Below are 22,989 nucleotides of genomic sequence, written 5' to 3' on the forward strand. Positions count from 1 at the left end.
CACACTCTATCAGATTAATCAGGGAGTTCTAGTAAACCATGGTTTTAAATTGTGTTTCTCTCTCTCTCCTCTCTCTCTCTCTCTCTCTCTCTTTCTTCTTTCTCTCTCACTCTCTCTCTCACTCTCTCTCTCTCTCTCTCTTTCTTCTCTTCTCTCCTCTCTCCTCTCTTTCTTTCTTCTTTTCTTTCTCTCTCTCTCTCTCTCTCTCTCTCTCTTCTTTCTTTCTTTTCTTTCTTTCTTTCTTTCTTTCTTTCTTCTTTCTTTCTTTCTTTCTTACTCTTCTCTCACTCTCTCTCTCTCTCTCTCTCTCTCTCTCTCTCTCTCTCATATTGCACACACAAGCATGCTTGTTTAATCTCTGCTTTGTTACTGATTCTTCGGAGTGTTTTGTTTGCCCTTAATAGGCCCGAAGTGAGGTAAAGCACATTCCACTTGCAGGGGGACAGTAAGCAGGCCACCGTGACTCTCTGCAGGTCCACCACTGAGTGTGTTTTTACTCTGAGCTCAAAGACCATACAGAGAACCCCTCTCTCTCCACACACACCATCACATCGGCTGATTATGTAACAGTAAGGGAGGAAAGGCAGTACCTAATGGTCCAGCATGTCGTCTAGCTCTAGCTTCTTTCTGGAGAATCAAAACAGGGTCAAAGGGCACGTGCTTGTGTCCACTGGTTCTCACAGCAGCAGATAGTTCAGCTGGAGGACAGAGTTCTTTAGGGGATCTCTCCCCATTCCCCCATTAGCTCATTATCACCAGAGAGCTCCACCCAAACCCTCGGTCATGCTGCTGTTTACACTTTTCTGCCTCTGCTGTGTTTTATGAGGGAGATGCAGGAGGCCTGTGTGAACATGACAGCTGAGCACCTGTTGCTGACGTATACACTCTGTGTCTGAACGTGTATGTGTGAGTGTTTGTACATTTCCAATTCTATTACAATCAAAACAGCCATTAAGTACAAGTTCTACTTTTTAGTGGAAATACATTTGCCTAAAAATAATTCAAATAAACCGAGAAAACGCATCTTGCAAGACCTGGGACACTACCATAAGAAAAATAGTTTTTGAGACACAGGAGGAAATCAAACTAAGCCTTTGCTTGTAATTGGAGAGTGCCACCAAATATGCAACCAATTTCTAACACTGAAATGAAAACACTACATTTTTTTCTTTTTCTTTGTGTGACACTGAAACAACTTTTCCTTACTCTAATGTTGTCCTGGCATTGTAAGTTGTGCATATAATATATATCCTGTATTCCTGATTCTGTAAACTTGACTAACTTCCTATCTTGAAAAACATGCACCTAATTATTAACACACATGAAATGCTTTAAGATACATTGCTCTTATTGAACCTGCTTCTTCATAGCACTGTTCCAGATCGTGCCTTGTGGAGATCGCTCTCCATTGGGGTAGATGGGCTGAATAACATGCCCTTTTTAGGTGTTCTTGTGGGACACTTTTACAGGAAATTCGCTCTCTCAAGGCCAGGCAGCTGTGTGCTTTCTCATACAGCTCCTATACACACTTTGCTCACTGAAGATAATCCTGTCTTCTGAATGATTAGGAGGCTTTTTTTGGGTGATGATGCACTGTTCTCTGATAAGCTTTTCTGGCACACTGTAAAGGACAAGCTGTTTGTTTTCTCACCAGTAGGAGGCAGCAGACGATGTGGAGTGTGTACAGTAATATTGAATATCACCCACCTCTGTGTGAATTTTTTTGGTAGTACGCCTCTGGAGACCTACCCAGATCTGATGGGCTCTGAAAAGGGTTTTGAATCCAGTCTGGGTCTGTGTGAGTAAATGTCTACTCACTCTGGAAATGGAACAGCCAATTTTTTCCAGCCGTTAGTCAGACGTGTACAGTAAAGCGCATGGGCACTTTAGTGGAATGCCGTGTTCAGAAGAATTTTCATTGCGACATAAATCTTAACTTAACTGCAATACGTGTAAAATCCTTTCAGATAGCTTCAGTTTCTTACTTTTTTTCAGTAACCTCAAAGGAGTGTTTTATAGTGAATAGCCAGAGGTTCTGTATTCATTTGTATTTATAGAGAAAGAACATGGAATAGTGCCTGTGTGGTTTAAAATCACCATTAAAGCATAAAAATGACTACACAACTCCTGCATAGAAGGAAGTATAAAGCAATAGTATAGTATACAGCACCATATTTCATCTTTACTTCACATTCTGAACACTATTGCTGCCACACACCTCCATGTTTCTGGGGTCCTGGGTTTGATCTTCACTTCAGGTCACGGTCTCTGATGAGTGTGTTGTGCTCTCCCTGTTTCTGTGAGAGTTTCCTCTGGGTTCATGTTGGTAGGTGGATTGTTGGTGTGAAAATGAAAACAGGTGTGGGTGTCTGAGTAAGTGTATCTCCAGGGTGCGTTCCTGCCTTACTCCATATGATTTCAGGTATGCTCCAAAGCCAGCACGGTTCTGATCAGGATGAAATGGCTACAGGGTATGAAATAATTAATTAATTATTTAGCTCTTTTTAACTACTTTTGTATTTTTACTAAATATTACGGGCCGGTGCAGCAGGTAGTGTCCAAGTCACACAGCTCCCTGGGGTTGTGGGTTCAAGTCCTGCTCCGAGTGACTCTCTGTGAGGATTTTGGTGTGTTCTCTCCATGTCAATGTGGGTTTCCTCCGGGTGCTCCGGTTTCCTACCATGGTCAAAAAAAATAAAAATAAAAATACATCGGTAGGTGGATTTGCAACTCAAAGTGTCCGTAGGACACACCGTGTGAGTGAATGTGTGAGAGAGTGTCACATTGCGAAGGACTGGCACCCACTCCAGCGTGCATTCCCGCATTGTGCCCAGTAATTCCGTGTCGGATCCGGACACTCCGCGACCCTGAACTGGATAAGGGTTACAGAGAGTGAATGAATGAATGAACAATATTAAGGACAGCTGCAGCTTTTTTGAATTAATGACCACTAAATGAGCTTTGGAACATTGCTGTGAAGGTTTGATTGCATTCAACTGTGACTGCTGTGTTCTCATGGGAAAGAAACAATAAAGAAAAGACAAAGACAACAGATACATATAACATGATTATATCAATTACAAGAACCACTACACTTCAATATAATTATCATAAATAAACAATGAATCCTAAGAACAGTATGATCCAAACAGACAACAGGACACAGGAAGCCTCAGAGCGCTCAGACAGAGTGAAGCAAACAAGGATGGTATATTTAGTGTCTCTTGAGAAGAGGCTTGAGGCCACATTGGGAGGGGAGGACGTGGAGGCCAGAAGACAACCAGCACACACCCAGTGTTTCACTCTCTGCCCAAGACTAAGATGACCAGATCAGTAATGCCAACCGAGTTGCACAATGTTATCATCTGTTCTGCTGTTTATCATGAAGCGTAATTTAGGGAAACTCTATATGAACACTGTACATCTGAAGCAAATATTTACATCCTTTATTAGTTTTTTGTCTGAATTCTGCACCTTAGTGTTTAGTAAAGTTTATACAGACCAAAAGCTTTCTAATACTGTTGTGCATGTTTATTATTACCACCTGTTATAGTATTATTGCCAGCGTAATTGCAGTTAAGTGATCTTGTAATGATTGTAATATTTTCATTAAATATTGGCCTTCCTCAAGTGCCACAACATAAACCAAAAACAACTCCTAAATAAGACAGAGGCACTTGGCTTGTTGTAGAAGTTCATTAAAACAAATGGTTGCTGTTCTGCCAGTTTATGTTTCAGCTGAATGTGCTAAGACACTCTCTCATGGTTTTCAAATGAGCACCACTTGGTTTTATTTTTAGTGTTGGGCCATTTTAAAGGAGGCTCTGTTTGCTATTTCTGTACCTTCCCTCTAGGAAACTCCCTGTACCTTTTCTTTTTTTTTCATCTTCTTAAGCATGCCGAAGTGGACATAATTTAAGTTCTTAGAATCAATAAAATGAATGGGACGCTCATGTGACACAAAAGGGAGTTAATAACCTAGCTCAATGTGCAGCTCCTTATTAAGTGTGGCAGCAGCTATTTTGCTTGTTTGTTTGTGTTTGTTCTGAGACACCAAGGCACCACATGCACCTCCCAGCTTGGGTCCCATAGCTTCAGCTGTTGTTTCTGCTGAATTGCAGGAACTGTAGTAAAGGTGAAAATGCAGCATGGAAGAGGTCAGAGTTGCAACAAGCAGCCAGACATTCATTGTGCAACAGCAGAATGGAAAAGATTGCTGCAGAGGGACAGTTAATGTTGTCGGTTGACCACAAGCATCTGGTGAGAATAGTAACTAGTTGTACCCAGGTAACTCTTGAACCAGTAAAAAGAGATGCTCCACAGTGACACAGGGCTACATTTCTACACCATTCCCTAATGTGCGTAGTCCCAAATTCTACATGTCCTTACTGTTTTTTTATGGGTGCTGATCTCAGCGTTGTTCAAAAATGCCACAACCATTATGTGAGGCCATGATTTTCATAATGAAGGGCGTTGTTTTAAGGAGCTGAATGACCATTAGAGAGTAAGATATTTAGTGGATTTATAGCAGAACATTGGAAAAGCTTAGTAGAGAAAACGAGAGTAAAATTGAGAAGGCTGTTGACAGTGGGATAGAGATGAACTGCCAAAATTTGTAGGGGTGGAGAAGCAATGCAGTTCGTAATATGTTGCCAGTGTGAAGCGAGTTTAGCGGTAGAACACTGAAACTGTGAGAGACAAGGGTGGAGGATGACTCCCAGCAGCATCATTAACATCATGAACTCACACCTCACTTCAGCCAGCCCACGCTTCAGGTCCTCCCTCTGAACTAAAGGTTGGCTGCCAGGGTAATCAGCTAGTTTCAGAAGAAGAAAGCTTTGCAATCTGGTCTATATTCAGATCCACACTCTTTTACTGGTGAACGTTGAATTGTATGTTGGACACGTCTTTTCATTATTCCAAGAGAGTCTGCCTGAGACTAAACATCATATGTTGCAGAGAAGCCAGTGCAGCATTTAGCCTGGTTAAAACAAGGGATAGGGGAGTTAAACCAGATTCAGGCCCGGTTCATTTTTTGCTTCATTTTGCCAACAGTAGGATTCTCATTCACTTATTTTCCTGCCAATTAATGGTATGATGTCAATGTGCTGTGGCTGAGTGGTCTTAATGGCCAGCGGCTATCCTAATGCTCATAAAGACTTTGGTGGTCATACTGAATGGCCATAAAAAGAAGCTCAATGGTCAAAATGTGTACCTCAGGGGGGTAAGGGGCAGTGCTGCCAAACGTTTGTGGTAGCTGATGTTGGGGCGGATTCTGTCTGGTTTGTGGTTGTGCCTGAACTCAGGGAGGCCGTTTTTGGAGGGGGTTAGCACACTACGGTTAGGCTATAATTTCCCCCTAGCTTTTCATGCTCTCAGAAACACAGTCCTAGTGTTTTGAAAGAGAGCAGTTTTCTCAGGAATTGAGACAGACGTGCAGGGCCTCTTGTGGAAAAGAGAGATTTGATGATTCACATTACATCAGCGACCATGCGGCCCCCAGAAGGCTGAGGTTTTGTCTGAACAAAAGCTGTTGTGGATTTTCTTAAAATTCATGTCACAATAGTTTATCCATTAATGATTTCCTGGATGTAGTTCACCCCTTTTTGATAAGTTTTCCACTTTGTTCTCCTCCTGCCTCCGTCCCTGGAAGTTCAACGGTAGTTTATGCAGATTTAACCAACATGAAAGTATGAGAGTGGGACATACTGTAAGCCGTAGTTGCTCAACATGTCTTGGTTTGGATCTGCTGAACTGGCACGGTTCTCTTGTGTGGGCATCACTGTTATGCAAGCGTAGAGAGATGGGCCAGAGTCATGCTGGCCTATGACATCATGGATTCCAGGGGGCCGGTCTCCCCATAAATAAACACTTTGCTCTGGGCTTTCTCTTTTCTCTTGAGTTCTAGATTGCACTTCTGTATATGGTGCTGTTGAGGTACTGGGCAGACTCTTTTGCTCTTGAACTAATGCTGAAGCTATGCTGCCTTGTCCAAATATTTAGCCTAGCTTGTTTACGCAATGAACCCTGCCCCTGTCTGTCTGCTGTTCTCCAACGTGTTGGGATGAAGATCTTACAGGGCAGGGCATCAGGCTCCCAGGCTGCACGACATGGTCACTTCAGCCTTGCTCAACATATTCCGCGCTCTCCTGGTGCAAACCTGTGCAGGCTTTTGTTTTTTCCTCAAAGACTTTGAAGCAGTTTGAAAAAGTCTGACTGTATAGTGCAGTCTCTGTGGCATTAATCCATTCATAGTTCTGTGGTTCAAGAGTATTTTCCTGTAATCATTTACATTCTTTGATATTGAAATGGACATGTAGTGAAAACCAGTGATCCATTTCTATATTTTATGTTCGGTTTTTCTCAGCAAATTGACTACAAGAAAGATCTCAGGACTCATGATATGCACAGATTGTAGTTTCCCCCACATATGATGCGTACAAAATGTGCACAAGAATTTAGGATACCTACCCAGAATGAAAAACCTGATTTAAGCTTCTAACCCCAACCCTAACACTTAAGTTCCCAAAGTATAGAAATGCCAAGATATTCTTCATTTTACAGCACTGTTTCTGTTATTCTTCTCCAAGTACTTATAGCTTAGGAATCTCACTTAGTGATTATAAAATAACTAAGCTAATATCATAGAACTATTTTACAGATATCCTGACTCTTATCTTTTGTTGTATATGCACTAATTTATGTAGATCTTGTTGTTAATGTGAATGACTGTATTTCTCAAATGAGTTTTAGTAACCCCCAAATATCTAATTATGTTGTGCTAGCGTTATGCTAAAACTGTAACTACATAGATACATAATTGCAAAATGATTTATCTGGGTTGTCAGATCTTTATTTTTTGTGCTGATTTTAAACATGTGCATGAAATTGGATCTGTACTTTTCACAGAATAAGACTTCTTGTTCATGTCATATTTGTTTTATTACTAGACATAACTATGATTTGTCCTTGCTGACCTTGCTCATTACTTTTTTAAAGGGGTATAATTGCGTTATCATGCTGTTATGTTATCTTCATATCAGTGGCATAAAATGGCCTTAAAATGATTACAATGTAGTTTATCGCAATTATCTGGGACAATGTATTGATCACAAAAAATGGCTATTGTGACAGTATGGGTATGGTTATGAATATGAGTTCTCTTGGAGGGTAATGAGGTGGAGCATTGCTGGGACAAGTTTCTGGAACAGGGAACAACCTGCAGGCTTTTTCATCCATTTGCCTGTTGGTTTCTTCAGTCCCCTGACTCTTGCTCTCTCTCTTTCTCTCTCTCAGGCTCCTAGCAACGATATCCCACTGAAGCATGTAGAGACGACGGTAAGCATTTTTACAGCACTGTTGATGTGTGGAAATGTGGTTTCTTATATCATTCCACTCGTGAAGTACCATACGTGATATTTCCATGAAGTTAATATTACTCCAAATATAATGATGTTACTCATTCAGTGTGTAAATATTTCTCTGCGATGCAGCCACTGTTGCTATGTGGTGGTCATGTTTTTAACTTCAGCAGTCTAAACCTATTGCAGTCCCAAATTATTGGTTACTTTAGCTAAACTCAACCTCTCAGAGTGTGTGATGGACATAGCATGGGCCGGCGAAGGCCAGTGAAAACACCCCCTAAGAGTAAAGCAGACGGAGGGAAATGGTACAGGCCTGTAACTCCTCCTCCTTTAAACTCTGTCTGCGTAGCAGCCCACCCACAGCTGTGGATGACTAAGTGTGTGGACTTTGCATTCATCCAAATGAACTTCAGACTTTATAATGGACAGTTACACATGTGAGAGTGGTATCAATGTTACTGCACTTGAGAGTTCAGTATCACAGCAAAACGGTCTAGCCTCTGAATCATATGCTCAGTGTTCCTTAAAAAAACAAACATACAAAAAAAAAACCCAGTAAAACATTTTATATTAGTGTAAGATATACTTTAAGGCAGTTATGTCACCTGCATAAGTGTGTCATAAACATAACATAAGCATCTACACATACTTTTTTCAGTAAATTTAAAAGTCATAAAGAGCTTTTATCAAGTTGGATGACATATTTTGCAGATCTCTCTCATTGGGATGTCATTATATTGTGATGAACCATAAAACAAAATATGCAAATATACATATGAACCCAAAATAAGGTATGGGTATTAGAAATAAGACAATTGTCAAAACAGAGCTGGACAGGAATAGCATTCACAAGAATGCATAAGTATTTTCTTTAGTTTTTTAATAGTCATAACATAGTAATAACAACTGAGCTTGTCACTTAGTAGTGTGTGTGTGTATATAGATAGATGCTGTTACATTTCTCTTTGCTAACAACTGCAAAAATAATATGATGTAATTTTAACCAAATATAAGATAGTGTTTCTTAGTCTGATGGTTACCATAATCATAAACATCTGTTATGACATAGAGAATCAAAGCATAGCACTTTCAAAGCATAGCAAAGGATAGCACTTTATATGTGAGTTAATTTAATGTGCCTGCCAGCAAAGTATCAGGACAATGGCAAAGGGGAACATAGCTGTTTTAAGACTAAAGGGTGATTAACAAAAAAAACAAAAAAGAGCTGAAATAAGTTAAAAAGCTAACTGCTGACCAGTGAGATCAAACAAAATCTAGATTTGACCATTGGACCTGAGCAGGAGTTAATGACTGTAGTGTCCGTGAAGAGTAGGATTTTACTAATCAAAATGATCATATTTTATTTTGTAAAATAATTTTATATAACAAACCATATACCAATATTTTATTTTAACATTTTTGCTGAGATTTAGAGGTAAAATTAAAGATTTAGAGTTACTCTGAGATAACTATATCCAGTCTATAGAGTCCAACAGGCTGTCTGGCCCCTCTTTAAGAACTCCGAGTTGAGCTTTTCTTCCTAGTTCCTCGTACTCTGCCATTGACTATTAGTGCCGTATGTTAATCCTGCTGTTATGTTGCTACAGCTGAACTGTAGTGTTTTTCATCATATAGCCTTTACATGGGTTTGCCACTGAACATCTGTGTTTTATTTTCACTCAGCACTGCATTCTCTTTTCTGTAAAACTAAATGCACTGAATGCTCAACAGGACAGTTTCTATATGACAAATCCTCTGGTTTAGGGCTGGTTCGTTGTGTGTTTGAGAAAGGAAGTATCACATTACAAATTGGGGCTTATAGCTTAAGGCTTTGAGGCAGCCTGAGTTTAACGAGGAAAAAAAAAGCATTGTACATAGCTGGTCATTTTCAGAGGGACCAAGCTAATCTTTGAATATAAATCTATATTAAAAAATTAGAAGAGAGTCTTCATCAATAGTTAATGTGATTATTCTTCAGTACTATCTGTGTACTGATCGCATACGTGTGTATGTGATTCTGTGCCTGTAATTGATGTGGCGTTTCATAATCTTATAAGTGGAAGCATAATTTCCCAGCTGTACATCCTGTGGGTGTAATAAAGAGAAATGAAGCCCTGCCTGACCCCCATCTGCCCTGTTCAAACCTTGTGGCACATGTTTGTGTGGATGAGATTTTCTGCACAGAACCTTCCAGATCAGCGAGGTTTAATCAAGCAGCTCTGAGTGTGGCATACCAGTGGTTTAGCCCTGCTCCTCGGATTGACTTATTTCACTCAGATTACTACACACTTTCCTCACTCTTCTTCTTCCAAAACCAAAAGCTTTTTAAAACTCAGAGTTCTTTGAGGAATCGGAATATATTCAGCTTTTCATTCATCATGTTTCATTATGCTTGGCATGGTACTGCCACCTAAAAGAGGGTATAGGCTTTAATCTGGCATTGACAGTGTGTGTGGGTAGTTGTGCTACAGTGTTAAGACATATCTGGGATAGCGAGTGGCTTTAGTGAGTGGTATTAAACCTTCAGCTGGGTGTTCTGGCACATTTGCACCAAACACTGCTCTAGGCTCTGTCATGGACATTACCGTGTGGTTCTACTGACGTCCTCCGTTGTTTTTTTTATGCTTCATTTCATAAGGTCTTAAGAATCATCATATGATCTAAATGTGTGGTTTGTCCTCTGTTCTCAGGGTCACTTCGATTCAGAGATAAAGCTGCTTATGACTTTAGGTTTTTGATATGACAGAGAAAAGAAAAGGCTTACATGGACACGTTGTGCTGGGCAATTCTTTGTAAACACACATAAACATTTCTAAATATATTTTAGACTGTTCAAAATACCCTGTTTGTCTTGATGGAGTTTTATAAGAGCCACTCAAGATGCTTTCCCAGCAGCCTTGAAAGAGTTGAGTATGGCTCAGCATATGGCTTTTACATGGTGTTTTCAGGAGAACTGTCCTGTCACCTGTCGCCTCATGAAAATGTTCCTCCTTTTAATTGTTTAACAGCACAAAATATTTGCATCAAATACAAGTTTCTCTACTCCTTCTCTGTTTTATCAGCTCTGATTTCCATAGAGGTGAACTTCTGCAATTACAAACTCTAGTTCATCTATCTCCTTTCATCCTGTTCTTTTCAAGACACCAACAGGACCACCACAGAGCAGCTATTATTTGAGCAGCTGATTATTCTCAGCACTGCAGTGACATTGACAAGTTTTGCGCTCATATGGGTGGATCAGACACAGCAGAGCTGCTGGGTTTGAGTGTAAAAACTAAGAGGTCGTTTTGCAGCATTTAACTTTATGGCTGAAATGCCTACATGCTTCACACATTTTAAGCTTCTATATCCAGATATGTTTGAGGTTAAACTAAGAACATGTTCCAAAATGACTTATTTGAAAGTACATTCTTGTCACTAAAGGCTTTAACCTTTAATGGTACCACAGTGGGGTCCAGTTGTGTTCCCTAAAGGTACATTACATTCTTTTCTCCAGAAGTTGAGGGGTGTATTTATTTTTTGTTATGGAACTGTAAAATAAAGCAACATATTAGAAGTCCTGGAGATGAAATGGGGTGTATGAAATCAACACAATATTGTAATAATTTTGTAAATCTACAGTTATTATTGAACATGGTACAATTGCATTCCCTATGTAAAGGTACAGAATATGTGCCCTGGAGGGTACCACCACATTGAGAGCAAAAATGCCACCACAATGACGGTTTTTCCGAAAGCTGTTCAAATGCAATAAGATTACCCTTACAATGGGTAATTGCTACGGAGTGGCATTGGTGGGTGAAGTGTTTGTGTGGTAACAAAACACTCAATGTGTGTTCTTGGACCTAGTCTCTCTCTCGAAAACGTAGCTGACGCTAATTTTTCCACTTTGAAATTCTACAAAAAGTTCCTGTGGAAAGCATGAAAACACGTTCTTCTCATATTAGAATATTCTTGGTTCTCCTTGGGTCATAAGATAGTTTAAAGATGAAGATTCAATAATTGTTTCCTTGAAGCTGCAGCGTGGAGTCAGCTGCTGAGTGTGTGACCCAGCCAGTGAGCATGTGTGTGTATGGGTTGGAGAGGGAAACAGACCCAAACACACGTGGGTGGCAACCAAACACACTGTGCAGGCAAGAGGGAGGAGAGAGAGAGAGAGAGAGAGAGAGAGAGAGAGAGAGAGAGAGAGAGAGATGGTGCAAAGTAAGAGTGAGTAAGGGAGAGCAAGAAAGAGGGAGGAGGTCGGAAAGGCGGGAGAAGGAGAGTGCAAATGAGGGAGGGAGAAAACAAGGGAAATAGAGAGTGAGAGTAGAAGGCAAGAAGGGAAAGAAGGCAAGCTGTGGTGTGGTGTAGCTCTTGGCCCGGCATGTGACATCCTGAGAAAGGCGCAGAACTGAAATAGAGGATTTTGTTGGGTGTGGGACGGTGAGCAGGAGGAGAATGGAGGGTGAAAGGAAGCGTTCTTTTACAGCCATGAGTTCTGGTGGATCTTTGCGGAGGCGCCTCTCGTCGCTTCGTAGCGCCTGGCGCTGGAGCACTGGCTACCTGCTGAAGGTAGGCTTCCTGGACCCCTTGCCTCTGCAGCCCCCCACACGACCACCTTCCTTTCACTTTGCATCTATTTTTATTACTTTCTTTCTTTCTCTTTCACTCCCTGCTTTACTTACATATGGGCTAGTTTCCTCCTCCTTACATAGTGCACAGCATTGATACACAGATAAAGGGCCCTTTGAAGCAATCGAGAGGAAATGCTTTAGTTCCCTGGAGAATCTTGCAATGGGTGATTTTTGAATATGAAGATTTAAAAACTTTCTAAAGGTTGTACACACTTTAAAGCTTTTCTCCTAGACTTAGAGTAGATCATAAAATAATGGTTCCCTCTCCCAAACAATGCATTTCAAGTCTAATAACTATTAAAGATTGAATGTCTCTCTCTGTGACATTCTGTACTTCTTTGTGTAACTGTGAAACTCTCTCCCGCTTTTCTGAGCACCCCCAACCCTCATTTTTCTCTCTGATGGTTAATTTGTCAGGCCTGCTCGTAAGCAGCCTCTCCAGCTGGTTTTGATCAGGGCCGGCTGGGACCCCCCCACTCTCTCATGGCTGCCCTTCTGGGGGTCGTAATTGTGGGCTGATTAAGGGGGAAGGCCAGGCGTTTTTTGGAGCCTGGTGCTGTGTGGCTCGGGGGGCTGCAGAGGCCTCCACACGAGTCATAAGGGTGGTGGTGGTGGAGAGGGTGCTCTCTTGGAAAGGTAGTGTTTGTCAGAAAGGGCAGTGTGTGGGGGGGGGGTGTATAGCTCTGATGTGTTTTAACATACTACTCGGGAGCTGAGTGACTCGGACGATCCCGCTCTATGAAATGATGTATTTTTTATGTAGTTTGTGTTTTCCCAGGGTCTCAATGTTCACAGTGATTTTTTTTAAATGCTAGGAATGTGCAGCTCCAGTAAAACTATGCTTAAATGACTCTCTTCAGTTCTGTTCAGTTCAGTTTTGTTTATATAGCGCCCTTCACATCAAATGTCATCACAAGCAGCTTTCAAGAGTTCGGGTCCAAGCCTTATTTGAGCAGGAAAATGACCAGGAAAAACTCCATCAGACCAAGAGGAAGAAACCTTGAGGAACCAAGATTCCGAAGGGATTTTCAAAAATTCAAATTCCTGACAATGTATATAAAGATACTTTAAATCACATGGACAACGGTGTTTCGTAATCAGATGTTTATCATAACCAGAACAATCTTGTGACATGTGGAGCAATACCCACCCTGTGTGCAGTTTCTAGAATAGTCCTGAGTGCTGTGTGTAATTATAATGCTCGATTCTGGGTTTTCTTTGTAAGCATTGTTCCCTTTTGGTCTTGCTGGTCATACTCTAGCATGTCATTTAGATGCTGAATGGAGGCCACTCTTGCTTCGGGGTTTCATCTGACTCACTCTAAGTGCTTTTCCACTTCTCCCGTTTTAACAAGCTGCACGCAAGACACCTTCCAACTACTCCATTCACTTCTCTCTTCTTGGTTGGTCTTCATCAGGCCTAAAGTTCAACTTCTGAGCTTTTGTAAAGAGTTTAGAGAAACACAAGTGTAACTGCGCCATGTTTTGACTGTCTTTAATTTACTGCAGCAAATTGATTCATGTGAAGCATGAAGGTCTTTCAGAGGAACTGTCAAAACAAACAGACTTTGTGAGCATTAATGAAAAGAAGAGTGCTGCAGTAACCTTTAGTGCTGAAGTTAATCGGAGCTGATGAAAAGTGATGAAGAAATTGTGACTGTCCAAGAAAAACATGCATTTCCATTTATGGCAAGTTTTAGTTTTCCACATTGCTGTAAAAAATCAGCTGCTCTTTATGTTTTATATGTAGCTCATCTAGAGAGGACCAACACAATCACTTTAAATAAGCTCTTTTTACATTAACTTCCATTAAAAGTTTAGAATATTTTGCCTTCTTTGGAGATATGTGTTTTTTGGGGGGGTTTTTTGGACAGTCATGGGATTTTTGTTGTTCTTTAGTTTTAGGCACACATTGTCTTGCCGGGGATTATTTATTTATTTTTTTTCTGTGGTTCTCATGCAGGTGACAATAGCGGTATATTATAGTTTTTTTTAGGATTAGTTGGATTTCTGTTGTTGATCCAGATCTAATCACCCTGCATCTGTACCTGACCTCAGTTATGTCCATGTGGCTGAAAAGTATCAAATCCCCAACGTTCCTGCATCTAGTCTAAAGGTTTCTCAGATGTATCATAAATGTTACTGACGCAAGAGGGAGGTACGCAACTTCTTGTTTGTGAGCTGTATCTTTGGGGTATCAAATTAGGCACATATTTTAGGTGCATGCTTTATCTCTTTGCAGCAGTTTGATTTAAAATATAGCCTGTGTAACCTGGCTTTAACCCCAGTCACAGTTGGACTGAGCAAGGGTTTGAAAGACCTTTGTAAATATTTGTGGTAGTGTTTACGTCAGTGTTTGTGTGAGCGTGGGAAAGATAGTTGAATGAAAATGAGAGAATATCTGCTTGGCCTTTAAATGTTATGATTTAAAAACAAAATGAGGACTTGAAGACGTCCCAAATGATCTTCCTATTTCCCTTTTTTAATAGTATTAAAATGCTCATCAAGTGCTTTGTTTTGTGTGCTTTCAGGGCTCAACAAAATCTTCCAAGAGCATGGATTCACGCCGAAGACCATCAAGGTAGGAACTTCTCAGCTGTCCACCCTGGTCCGTCAGTGTGTTAATGGCCAGTCACAGCCTGCCGATGTGGCTATTCATAGCAGCAGTTAAATGAATACTGACGGTTTGATTGTGCATGCTTTGCATAATGATGACATACAGAGGATATTTGTCTTAGCCATAACGTTCAGCCGTATACAGTCAGTAATACGACCCTGAGACCCAGGAATGTGCACTAGCTGTCAAAAGTTTGCGAATCAGCTGATTTTCACTGTACACTCTTTAGTGAATTAAAAAGTCACTTTTCCTTGCAACTTTTGTGTCTAATGACGTTTCAGGAGGGAAATTCAGTAGCGTGTTTGTCGTTCACTTAATCACAAAATGTTAAAACATTGTAACACAGGCTCCGCTGGCCATGTCAGCTGGTTTGTCAACTGTCCCCAGCCTGTGTCAAGTGTGCCCAGTAAGCAAGAGGAGGACAGCATTCCTTCATCCAATTTACAGCATAAAGTAAACAGAGGAAATGTGTACAGCTCCATGGGTAAACTGTGTGTGTCGGAATTATGAAGAGAATTCACGTTTCCCAAACAGTTTTTGAAGTGGGTTGCTATTCTGCTCGAGTATGTGGTATCTAAACAATTTCAATGTTTAACATGACTGACTAGTTTCCAAAATGAAAAGCTTTTGTTCCTGACTTTGAACACGGCATCTTAGCAGAGTCATCTCTCCTTAGAGAGAGAAAAAAAAAAGAAGGGACACTGTGATCTTTATTTTCTTGCTCAGAGGATCAGTGTCCTTCGTTTTGTAGTAAGACAGCTGATTTGTTTTTAAATCCTCAATGAGGAAACCATCTTGTAGGCCTTGTGAGTCTATAAAAAAATGTCTATATAAAATAAAGAGTATAGACCACAAAGAGGAGCAGAACTAAAAGATGAAAGCTGCCTTTTATTCTCCAGTTCCTGTGGTGTGTTTTACACATTGTGGCAGGGCACATTTACTCGGCAGCAGGAGAAGGGCCTTGTTACCATGACTCCTGGATCAATAGATTGTTCAGTAGATGGAGATCAGCTATTCCCATATGTCATATAGCACCTATTTTATATCTTAGAATATATCATATCATCAGATCTGGAAGATCAGGATGAAAGATGGACATATGATAGAGTACACTATATATTTTTTTCTTTATCTCCACCACAATTATGCCCACCCTCCCGTTGTAAGCCTGTTTATTTTATATAGAGACAATCATTTTCACTCCCAGCAGATCTGTATTCTAAAGGCATTGTTTATTGTTGAAGTCAAAAGCATGTGTCCTGTGAATGTGTTTGTTTTAATCGGATCAGTGATGCAATACAGTTTTTTTAGGAGGGCTTGTGGGCAAACCAGGGCTATGGAGAGACTCACTGATACTTCTCCTGAGCACAGCATTTCCCTGGGAGCATCCCAAAACATCTATATATGGATCAGCAGTAGATCATCTGTGAGAGAGCAGAAGCATGTAATAGTATTTACATGGACTAGTTGACATTGCCACTCATTCCCTACACTGGTTTCAGAAATGATAAAGTCTTTCTTCATCTGGTCAGCAGGCATCGTAAGGGTCCAGCTGGATGTTTACTGAAGACAAATACAAACATGCTGCCTTACATTCATTCATTCATTCATTCATTCATTCATTATCTGTAAGCGCTTATCCAGTTCAGGGTCACGGTGGGTCTAGAGCCTACCTGGGATCATTGGGCGCAAAGCGGGAACACACCCTGGAGGGAGTGCCAGTCCTTCACAGGGCAACACACACATTCACTCACACACTCACACCTACAGACACTTTTCAGTCACCAATCCACCTACCAAAGTGGGTTTTTGGACTGTGGGAGGAAAGCAGAGCACCCGGAGGAAACCCACGCAGACACAGGGAGAACACACCAATCTCCTCACAGACAGTCACCCAGAGAAAACCCACACAGACACAGGGAGAACACACCACACTCCTCACAGACAGTCACCCGGAGGAAACCCACGCAGACACAGGGAGAACACACCACACTCCTCACAGACAGTCACCCAGAGAAAACCCACACAGACACAGGGAGAACACACCACAGTCCTCACAGACAGTCACCCGGAGGAAACCCACGCAGACACAGGGAGAACACACCACACTCCTCACAGACAGTCACCCGAAGGAAACCCACGCAGACACAGGGAGAACACACCACACTCCTCACAGACAGTCACCCAGAGGAAACCCACACAGACACAGGGAGAACACACCACACTCCTCACAGACAGTCACCCGGAGGAAACCCACGCAGACACAGAGAGAACACACCACACTCCACAAAGACATGCTGCCTTACATCTTAAATATACTGACAAGAAGATTAAACCTATCCCACGTTAAATGCAAAGCATTACAAGACTGTATATTGTATAAGACTATGATTTTTCATTGTGGCAGTTGTGTACCATGTTTATTATCAAAACATCTGGAATTTGTCATAGTGCTCTTAAGTGCTAAAATGCAGATCAGTAAAGAAAAGTTGTATCCATTAGACTGCTCTGGAATAGAGGCTTATGATGTGTCATAGTCTATAAAAGTAAGGAAAGTCCACAACAGACAAAAATTATCCTGAAAGTTGGAATTTTGCCTGCATTTTTATGTGTTTGAATTTTGGCTGAACTACTACGTTAATGGTCATATGAGCCCTCAAACACGTCTTCTATCCACACAGGTCAGAGCCGCGGTTCGTTTGGATCGTCACCTGATTTTGCTCGTTGTTTTGCATGGAAAAGGGAGGTGGTTAGCGATGGGGGGGCGAGATTACTGTTCTATCTTCTACTGCCTCATTCCTCAGAAGTGACCGAGTTGTTTGGTTTGGTCCGCTCAGCTGCATGCATGGAATGTGGGACATTTTCATATCTTGCTTGTTTATCTCCATGATGAATCCTTCATCGCTTTATATATTTATTTTATTATTATTTTGGTTCAAGCCAAAATTAGTTTAATGTACTGTGTCTTGCTGACATTTCTGAGTCAGAAATCGTGCGTTTGATTTAATGATGTGGACACAGTGAAAATTGCAAAACTCTGCTTGATTTTAATGGGTGAAATGATGAGAAATGTGCAGCTGCTAAAGCAAACAAGAGGCAAACCTTGGAATATTTAAAGATACGTTCATTGATGCTCTGTATGAGACATGGATGTGTCAGAGGATTTCTGATAGTTTTATGTTGTGCAGAAGTTTGTAACCTGAACAGCGCAGACTGTACTTTTATGGTCAGGTTGTGTACCACAAATTTTAAGGTGCATTAGCATTTCCAGGGGGAGAATATATTTAGGTGTTTTGTTGTTTGTGGTTAATGGTACCCTCTAATATACTTTGCAATATATTCAATTGATGGAATATATCCAGCAGTGGAATGTAGTGAACAGTACCTTAGGGGGTACCACCCTAGTGACAGTTATGTACCTTTTATTTTGTCCTGAGAGATTTTACACTGAGAGTTTGCATATGCACTACCTTCATGTCATACACTCATTCCTAAATCCTGGATTTATGCAGCTGTACATCTTTATAAATCCATGTGGACCGCTCAGCTATGCCTTTAAGGTTAAAATATATATGATACCTTTGGGAACAGAAATGTAGCAGTGTTTCAATCAGACTCAACCTTTTTACTTCTCTTTTCTTCTCTTTCCTTCTCCCCGTTCTACAGGAGTGTCAGTCTGATTCAGTCAATGGAGGAGAACTATGAAGTGGACCTTGTTTATATCACAGAGAGGATCATCTCTGTGTCCTTCCCCAGCAGCGTGGAGGAGCAGAATTACAGTTCAAACCTCAAAGAGGTGGCCACCATGCTCCGCTCCAAACACGGAGACAACTACCTGGTGAGGGTTTATTCACTTACTGACTCACTGGTATAATTCTGTGGTGTAAAATTATATCCTAAAGTTGACTAATGACTGTGTTCTTTTAGCTCTTCAATCTGAGTGAAAAACGATATGATATCTCCAGTTTGAATCCCAAAGTAAGTAGTGTCAGTTTATTTACTGATTATATACACTCACTTTTTTACCAAATATGTTTTTGTGGAAATGTTAGACAGTGCAGTTCATCCTCCAGCCCTTCTTCCTTGGTCAATTTCTGACTGAACAGATCCACACTTGGCTGGATGTTTTTGCACGGTGGAACACTGTTAACCTTGCAGTTACACTGACGTGTAATCAACATGTGTTATATTACAAGCAATTATCAGCATGAAAACCATTGGTCTTTAGAAATGCATAAAATGTAATACAGTAATACAGATGGGACATATTTTGAAGGAAGTAAAGGACAAGTGTTTCTATAAAAAGTGGATGGATATTTACACATGTACTCCTGGTTTTGTTGTAGGTGCTGGACTTTGGCTGGCCAGACCATCATGCTCCGGCGTTGGATAAGATATGCAGCATATGTAAAGCCATGGACACTTGGATGAGTGCAGACAGCCATAATGTTGTGGTCCTGCACAACAAGGTAATAGTTTCAAGAAATACAGAAGCTTTCATCAGCTCCCAGTATTTGTCAGGTTCAAAGAAAGTGTTTGATAATAGCTTTCATTTAAAGAGGCATGTCTCCTGTATTTATAGCATTACTGAGGAAAGCTGAGTCCTCAGCATGTTGTCAGTAGATGGCGTTGTCTTGCTGTTCTCTCCCCTTTCATACGCTGCTGGTTTATATGTGCAGAGATGGTTGTGGATGAAAGTATTACACAGATGAAGTTGCTCTCCAGTAGCTCTACACTCACCACACTGTTTGTGCTGTATAAGGAAGGTCATCTGAGGGGGTGTTATGAGAGGGAAATATTCTTGCTGCTCCCTGTAGTTTAGAGAACCTGCGCTTGACCTTCTGGGGTCTCGAACAGAACTGGGATGGTTTTCTCGAACAATGCTTTGAGCTCCTTCCTCTGTGTTCCTCTGAGATGGTTTAATTACATTGCTCCTCACCACAGATAAATGATCTAGCGATGAGAAAAGTGTGTGAACCCAGGCTGTAAAATCTCCCTCCCTTGTTTTTGAGCCTGCGGTTGGGTTTAGAGTCTGATGGCAGGAATTACAAATGGAGAGGTGAATGGTGGGATAATAATCCCATGTTGGGCAAGAGGCTTATCTGCCCAAGCCACGGCTCATCCTACTTCCTGACCGAGCGAGAAATGTCACCATGGTCATGAAAATTTGGATTCCTTTAATGTTTGCATTACAATCATTTAAAAATCAGCTGGTATTTCCAAACTGTGCAAAACATGAAAGCAGCAAAACTCTTTTTCTACGGTACTTTGTAGGAGTAGGCATTAAATATCAGTGTTTTAGGAAGTCTGTGACTGCATATTGTTTATTCCATGGCAAAGTTTAACAGAGTTAATAGAGATTATGTACCCTCCAGGGTGCGTTCCTTGTGCCCAATGATTCCAGGTAGGCTCTGGACCCACCGCGACCCTGAACTGGATAAGGGTTACAGATAATGAATGAATGAATGAATTAATTAATTAATAATATAGAGTCTGCCCAAATATTTCTTTAGTGGTATAAAAATGTGTGTTTACACAGTATACAATATCCCTGTATACAGTACAGTGAATGTCATCCTAGAGTCGGTTAGTTTAATTGAGTGTCTGTTCCTGAGCCATAAAAACAGAACTAGAAGATGAAGCCTTACAGAGCTTCCTTTCATGGCCATTCCTCTTCAGCACTTGCATTAAATACCATCTGAACCTGAGAGCTGGGATTAGCGCTAGTCCACATGTATTCCTTAAAGAAAAACACACAAGTATTTTAAACAGGAGACCATAAACACAGTGTTACCATGGTGAATTGTGCTCCTCTGTACAGCAGTGGAAACTTGAGCAGATGACTAGCTGCTGGAACTATGCAGTCACTGAGAAAGCTGCTGCAGTCTATACACCACTACACGAGTATACACACCATTCACACATGAACACACCATAAATCCTGGCCCAGAGACTCTAATTGGTGCTGATCTTCTTCAGCAAGATTCTGTTTTTCATGTTTTTTTTTGCAAGCCTTACATGCTGCTCACTGGACTATAACCGCTTGCTGTCTAATGCAATAATTTAATTTCATGGCCCCATACCTCTCATCTGCTTTAATGGTTTAATCAATGTCTCTCTCTCTCTCTCTCTCTCTCTCTCTCTCTCTCTCTTGCAGGGAAATCGTGGGAGAACAGGGGTCGTTGTGGCTGCATATATGCATTACAGCAACATTTCAGCTAGGTGAGGAATGTCCTGTAAATTTTCTCTAGTACAATGTTTATTATGCAATAACGAATTAATTATTTAAGTTATTTAATGATGCGATAAAAACCAATGAATTTACCTATGCACTAGACAGTTCAAGGAGGCACTAAGGATAAATACACATGCAAAGTTTTTTAGTCTAGGATGTACGCAGTCAGACCAGGGGTGGAGTTTGTAGGTTTCAATATCCCCATCCATGTTGCTGTTGGTTCAAAGTTTTTCCGTCTACTTTACTGTAGGTTGATGTACCTCCACAGCAGAATCCATTACCACAAATAATGATTTTAACTGTTTTCAGTCAGAAAAAGCATCATTTCTCTGAATACAGGCAAACATATATTTTTAGCCTGAAATTCTGTGTCAGCATCTAGTGTGTCGTGTCAGGTTCTTTTTGGAACTATGAATTTATGTATTTATGTAGAGGTTCCTTAAACTTCTATAAGGTTCTTCACATATATCACAGGAGGGTTTCTTAAGGTTCATCCATGGCATCACAGAAAGAACCCCTTTATATTCATGAGCATAATTGGATTAGTTACATTTACATATAATTGGCGTGTGGTACACTCTGATTTTAGTCTACATTGTTTCAAAATCAAAAAAGTGAGGACAACATGGCAAGATTGTAAATGATTTGTAGCTGTAATTTGTAAATGTAAAACAAGCCTGACTGCATAACAGTACATTTTCATTAAATTTAAATCCTAAATAAAATATCAGTTTCTTACCATCAGAGATCTGGTAAATCATCAAAGTCTACAATCTGCACTTCACAATATTTCTCAGCATTTTCCAATTAGAAATAATTGAATGTTCTTTGATATTATATTACATTCTTTACTTATCACCAGTGATAACTGTCACTTTTTATGGATTAAGAAAATGTTGAGTTCTGAAGAAGAAAATTCAATAATCCTTGATCACAAGACACACAGTGTTCAACATAAGAGCACACATAGGGGCTTAAGAAACAACCACACACACACACACCAGGAGATCATTGGTCTTGGGACTTGAATTAAGTGTTGATAAAAACATTGCAACTTTGTTGTTGAAACTGTATTTAATTTAACAGTGTGAACACAGGCACTGGATTTGTCCTGTGTGTGTTTACAAGAGAATGTCACAGAAACATGTGTCTTTAAGACATGAGTCTGATTGAGTGTTTGTTTGGTCTGTAGTGCTGATCAGGCTCTGGACAGATTTGCCATGAAGAGGTTTTATGAAGACAAAGTGCTTCCTGTGGGCCAACCGTCCCAGAAAAGGTCAGCTTCACTCCATTTCCTGCCTGCCCCCTGCATACCTCTCCTACTCTGGCCTGAATGAGTCTGACCTGTGCTACCTCACTGGTAACACAGATACCAGCATTCTGTAATTGATTTTAGAACCAATTTGTAGATTTTATTACATTTTAAATCCATGTTGATGTTAAATCCAAATCCATATGTACATTTTTTAGATCTGGAATGCAACCAATGCGTGGATGACTTCATCATTGCCTTAAAAGCTGTTTGCAAATGCTGAATGGTGGTAATTCTTGGGATGCAAAAACTTGTTCTTGTTAGCTTTACTGGCCTCATAGCTTTAATAAAAAAGTGTAGAACTCTGATAAAGACACACAGTGTCATTGATACAGTCCACTGCATTTATTAAGCATTGAAAACTACGCAATGGAGTCGGGCACTGTTTCAGCTAACCCAGCATTTCCATTACATTTTCAATCATTCATTCATTCAGTCTCCCCATACTTGCCGTGTTCAGGTTCAGAATGAGTGTGTACACTGAGTTGTTTCTTAGCTAAATTGTTTTCAAACATAACCAATTATTATATCTCAGTGTGTGACTAGAGTCATGACGTAGATGGTTACTGCATCACATTTCAAAAATCGGATGGTACTCCACTCATTTGAGGGTCCCAAGTGAGAAAGAGGAGATCCCAATGTATCAGTTGAAATTGCACTGTTGACTCTTATATTATTACACAGTATGTCACTTTCTATTGGATATGAATTATCAAAAAGAAAATATAATAAAATTAATACACTTCTGATGCTGTTGAATGTTCTGCAAATCCTAACTCAGAACACTTCCATGCTTTCCTAATGTAGCCTGTCACACTTAGCCTGTGTTTCTCAAACACTCAAATC

The 22,989-nt window shown here is 40.5% G+C and overlaps 1 protein-coding gene across 4 annotated transcripts in view; it reads left to right on the forward strand.

Moving 5' to 3' along the window:
* tns1b (tensin 1b) overlaps window positions 1–22,989 on the forward strand; it is a 185,431-nt gene that overhangs the window by 109,342 nt on the left and 53,100 nt on the right. For all 4 annotated transcript variants that reach the window (XM_066685865.1, XM_066685867.1, XM_066685866.1 and 1 more), the window contains 7 exons: window positions 7,297–7,338; window positions 14,511–14,560; window positions 18,263–18,434; window positions 18,524–18,574; window positions 18,943–19,065; window positions 20,754–20,818; window positions 22,024–22,107. In XM_066685865.1, coding sequence (XP_066541962.1) covers window positions 7,297–7,338; window positions 14,511–14,560; window positions 18,263–18,434; window positions 18,524–18,574; window positions 18,943–19,065; window positions 20,754–20,818; window positions 22,024–22,107 — 587 coding nt within the window. The remainder of the gene's footprint in view (window positions 1–7,296; window positions 7,339–14,510; window positions 14,561–18,262; window positions 18,435–18,523; window positions 18,575–18,942; window positions 19,066–20,753; window positions 20,819–22,023; window positions 22,108–22,989) is intronic.

The sequence above is a fragment of the Hoplias malabaricus genome, chromosome 12, assembly GCF_029633855.1.
Source record: "Hoplias malabaricus isolate fHopMal1 chromosome 12, fHopMal1.hap1, whole genome shotgun sequence".
Taxonomy (NCBI): domain Eukaryota; kingdom Metazoa; phylum Chordata; class Actinopteri; order Characiformes; family Erythrinidae; genus Hoplias; species Hoplias malabaricus.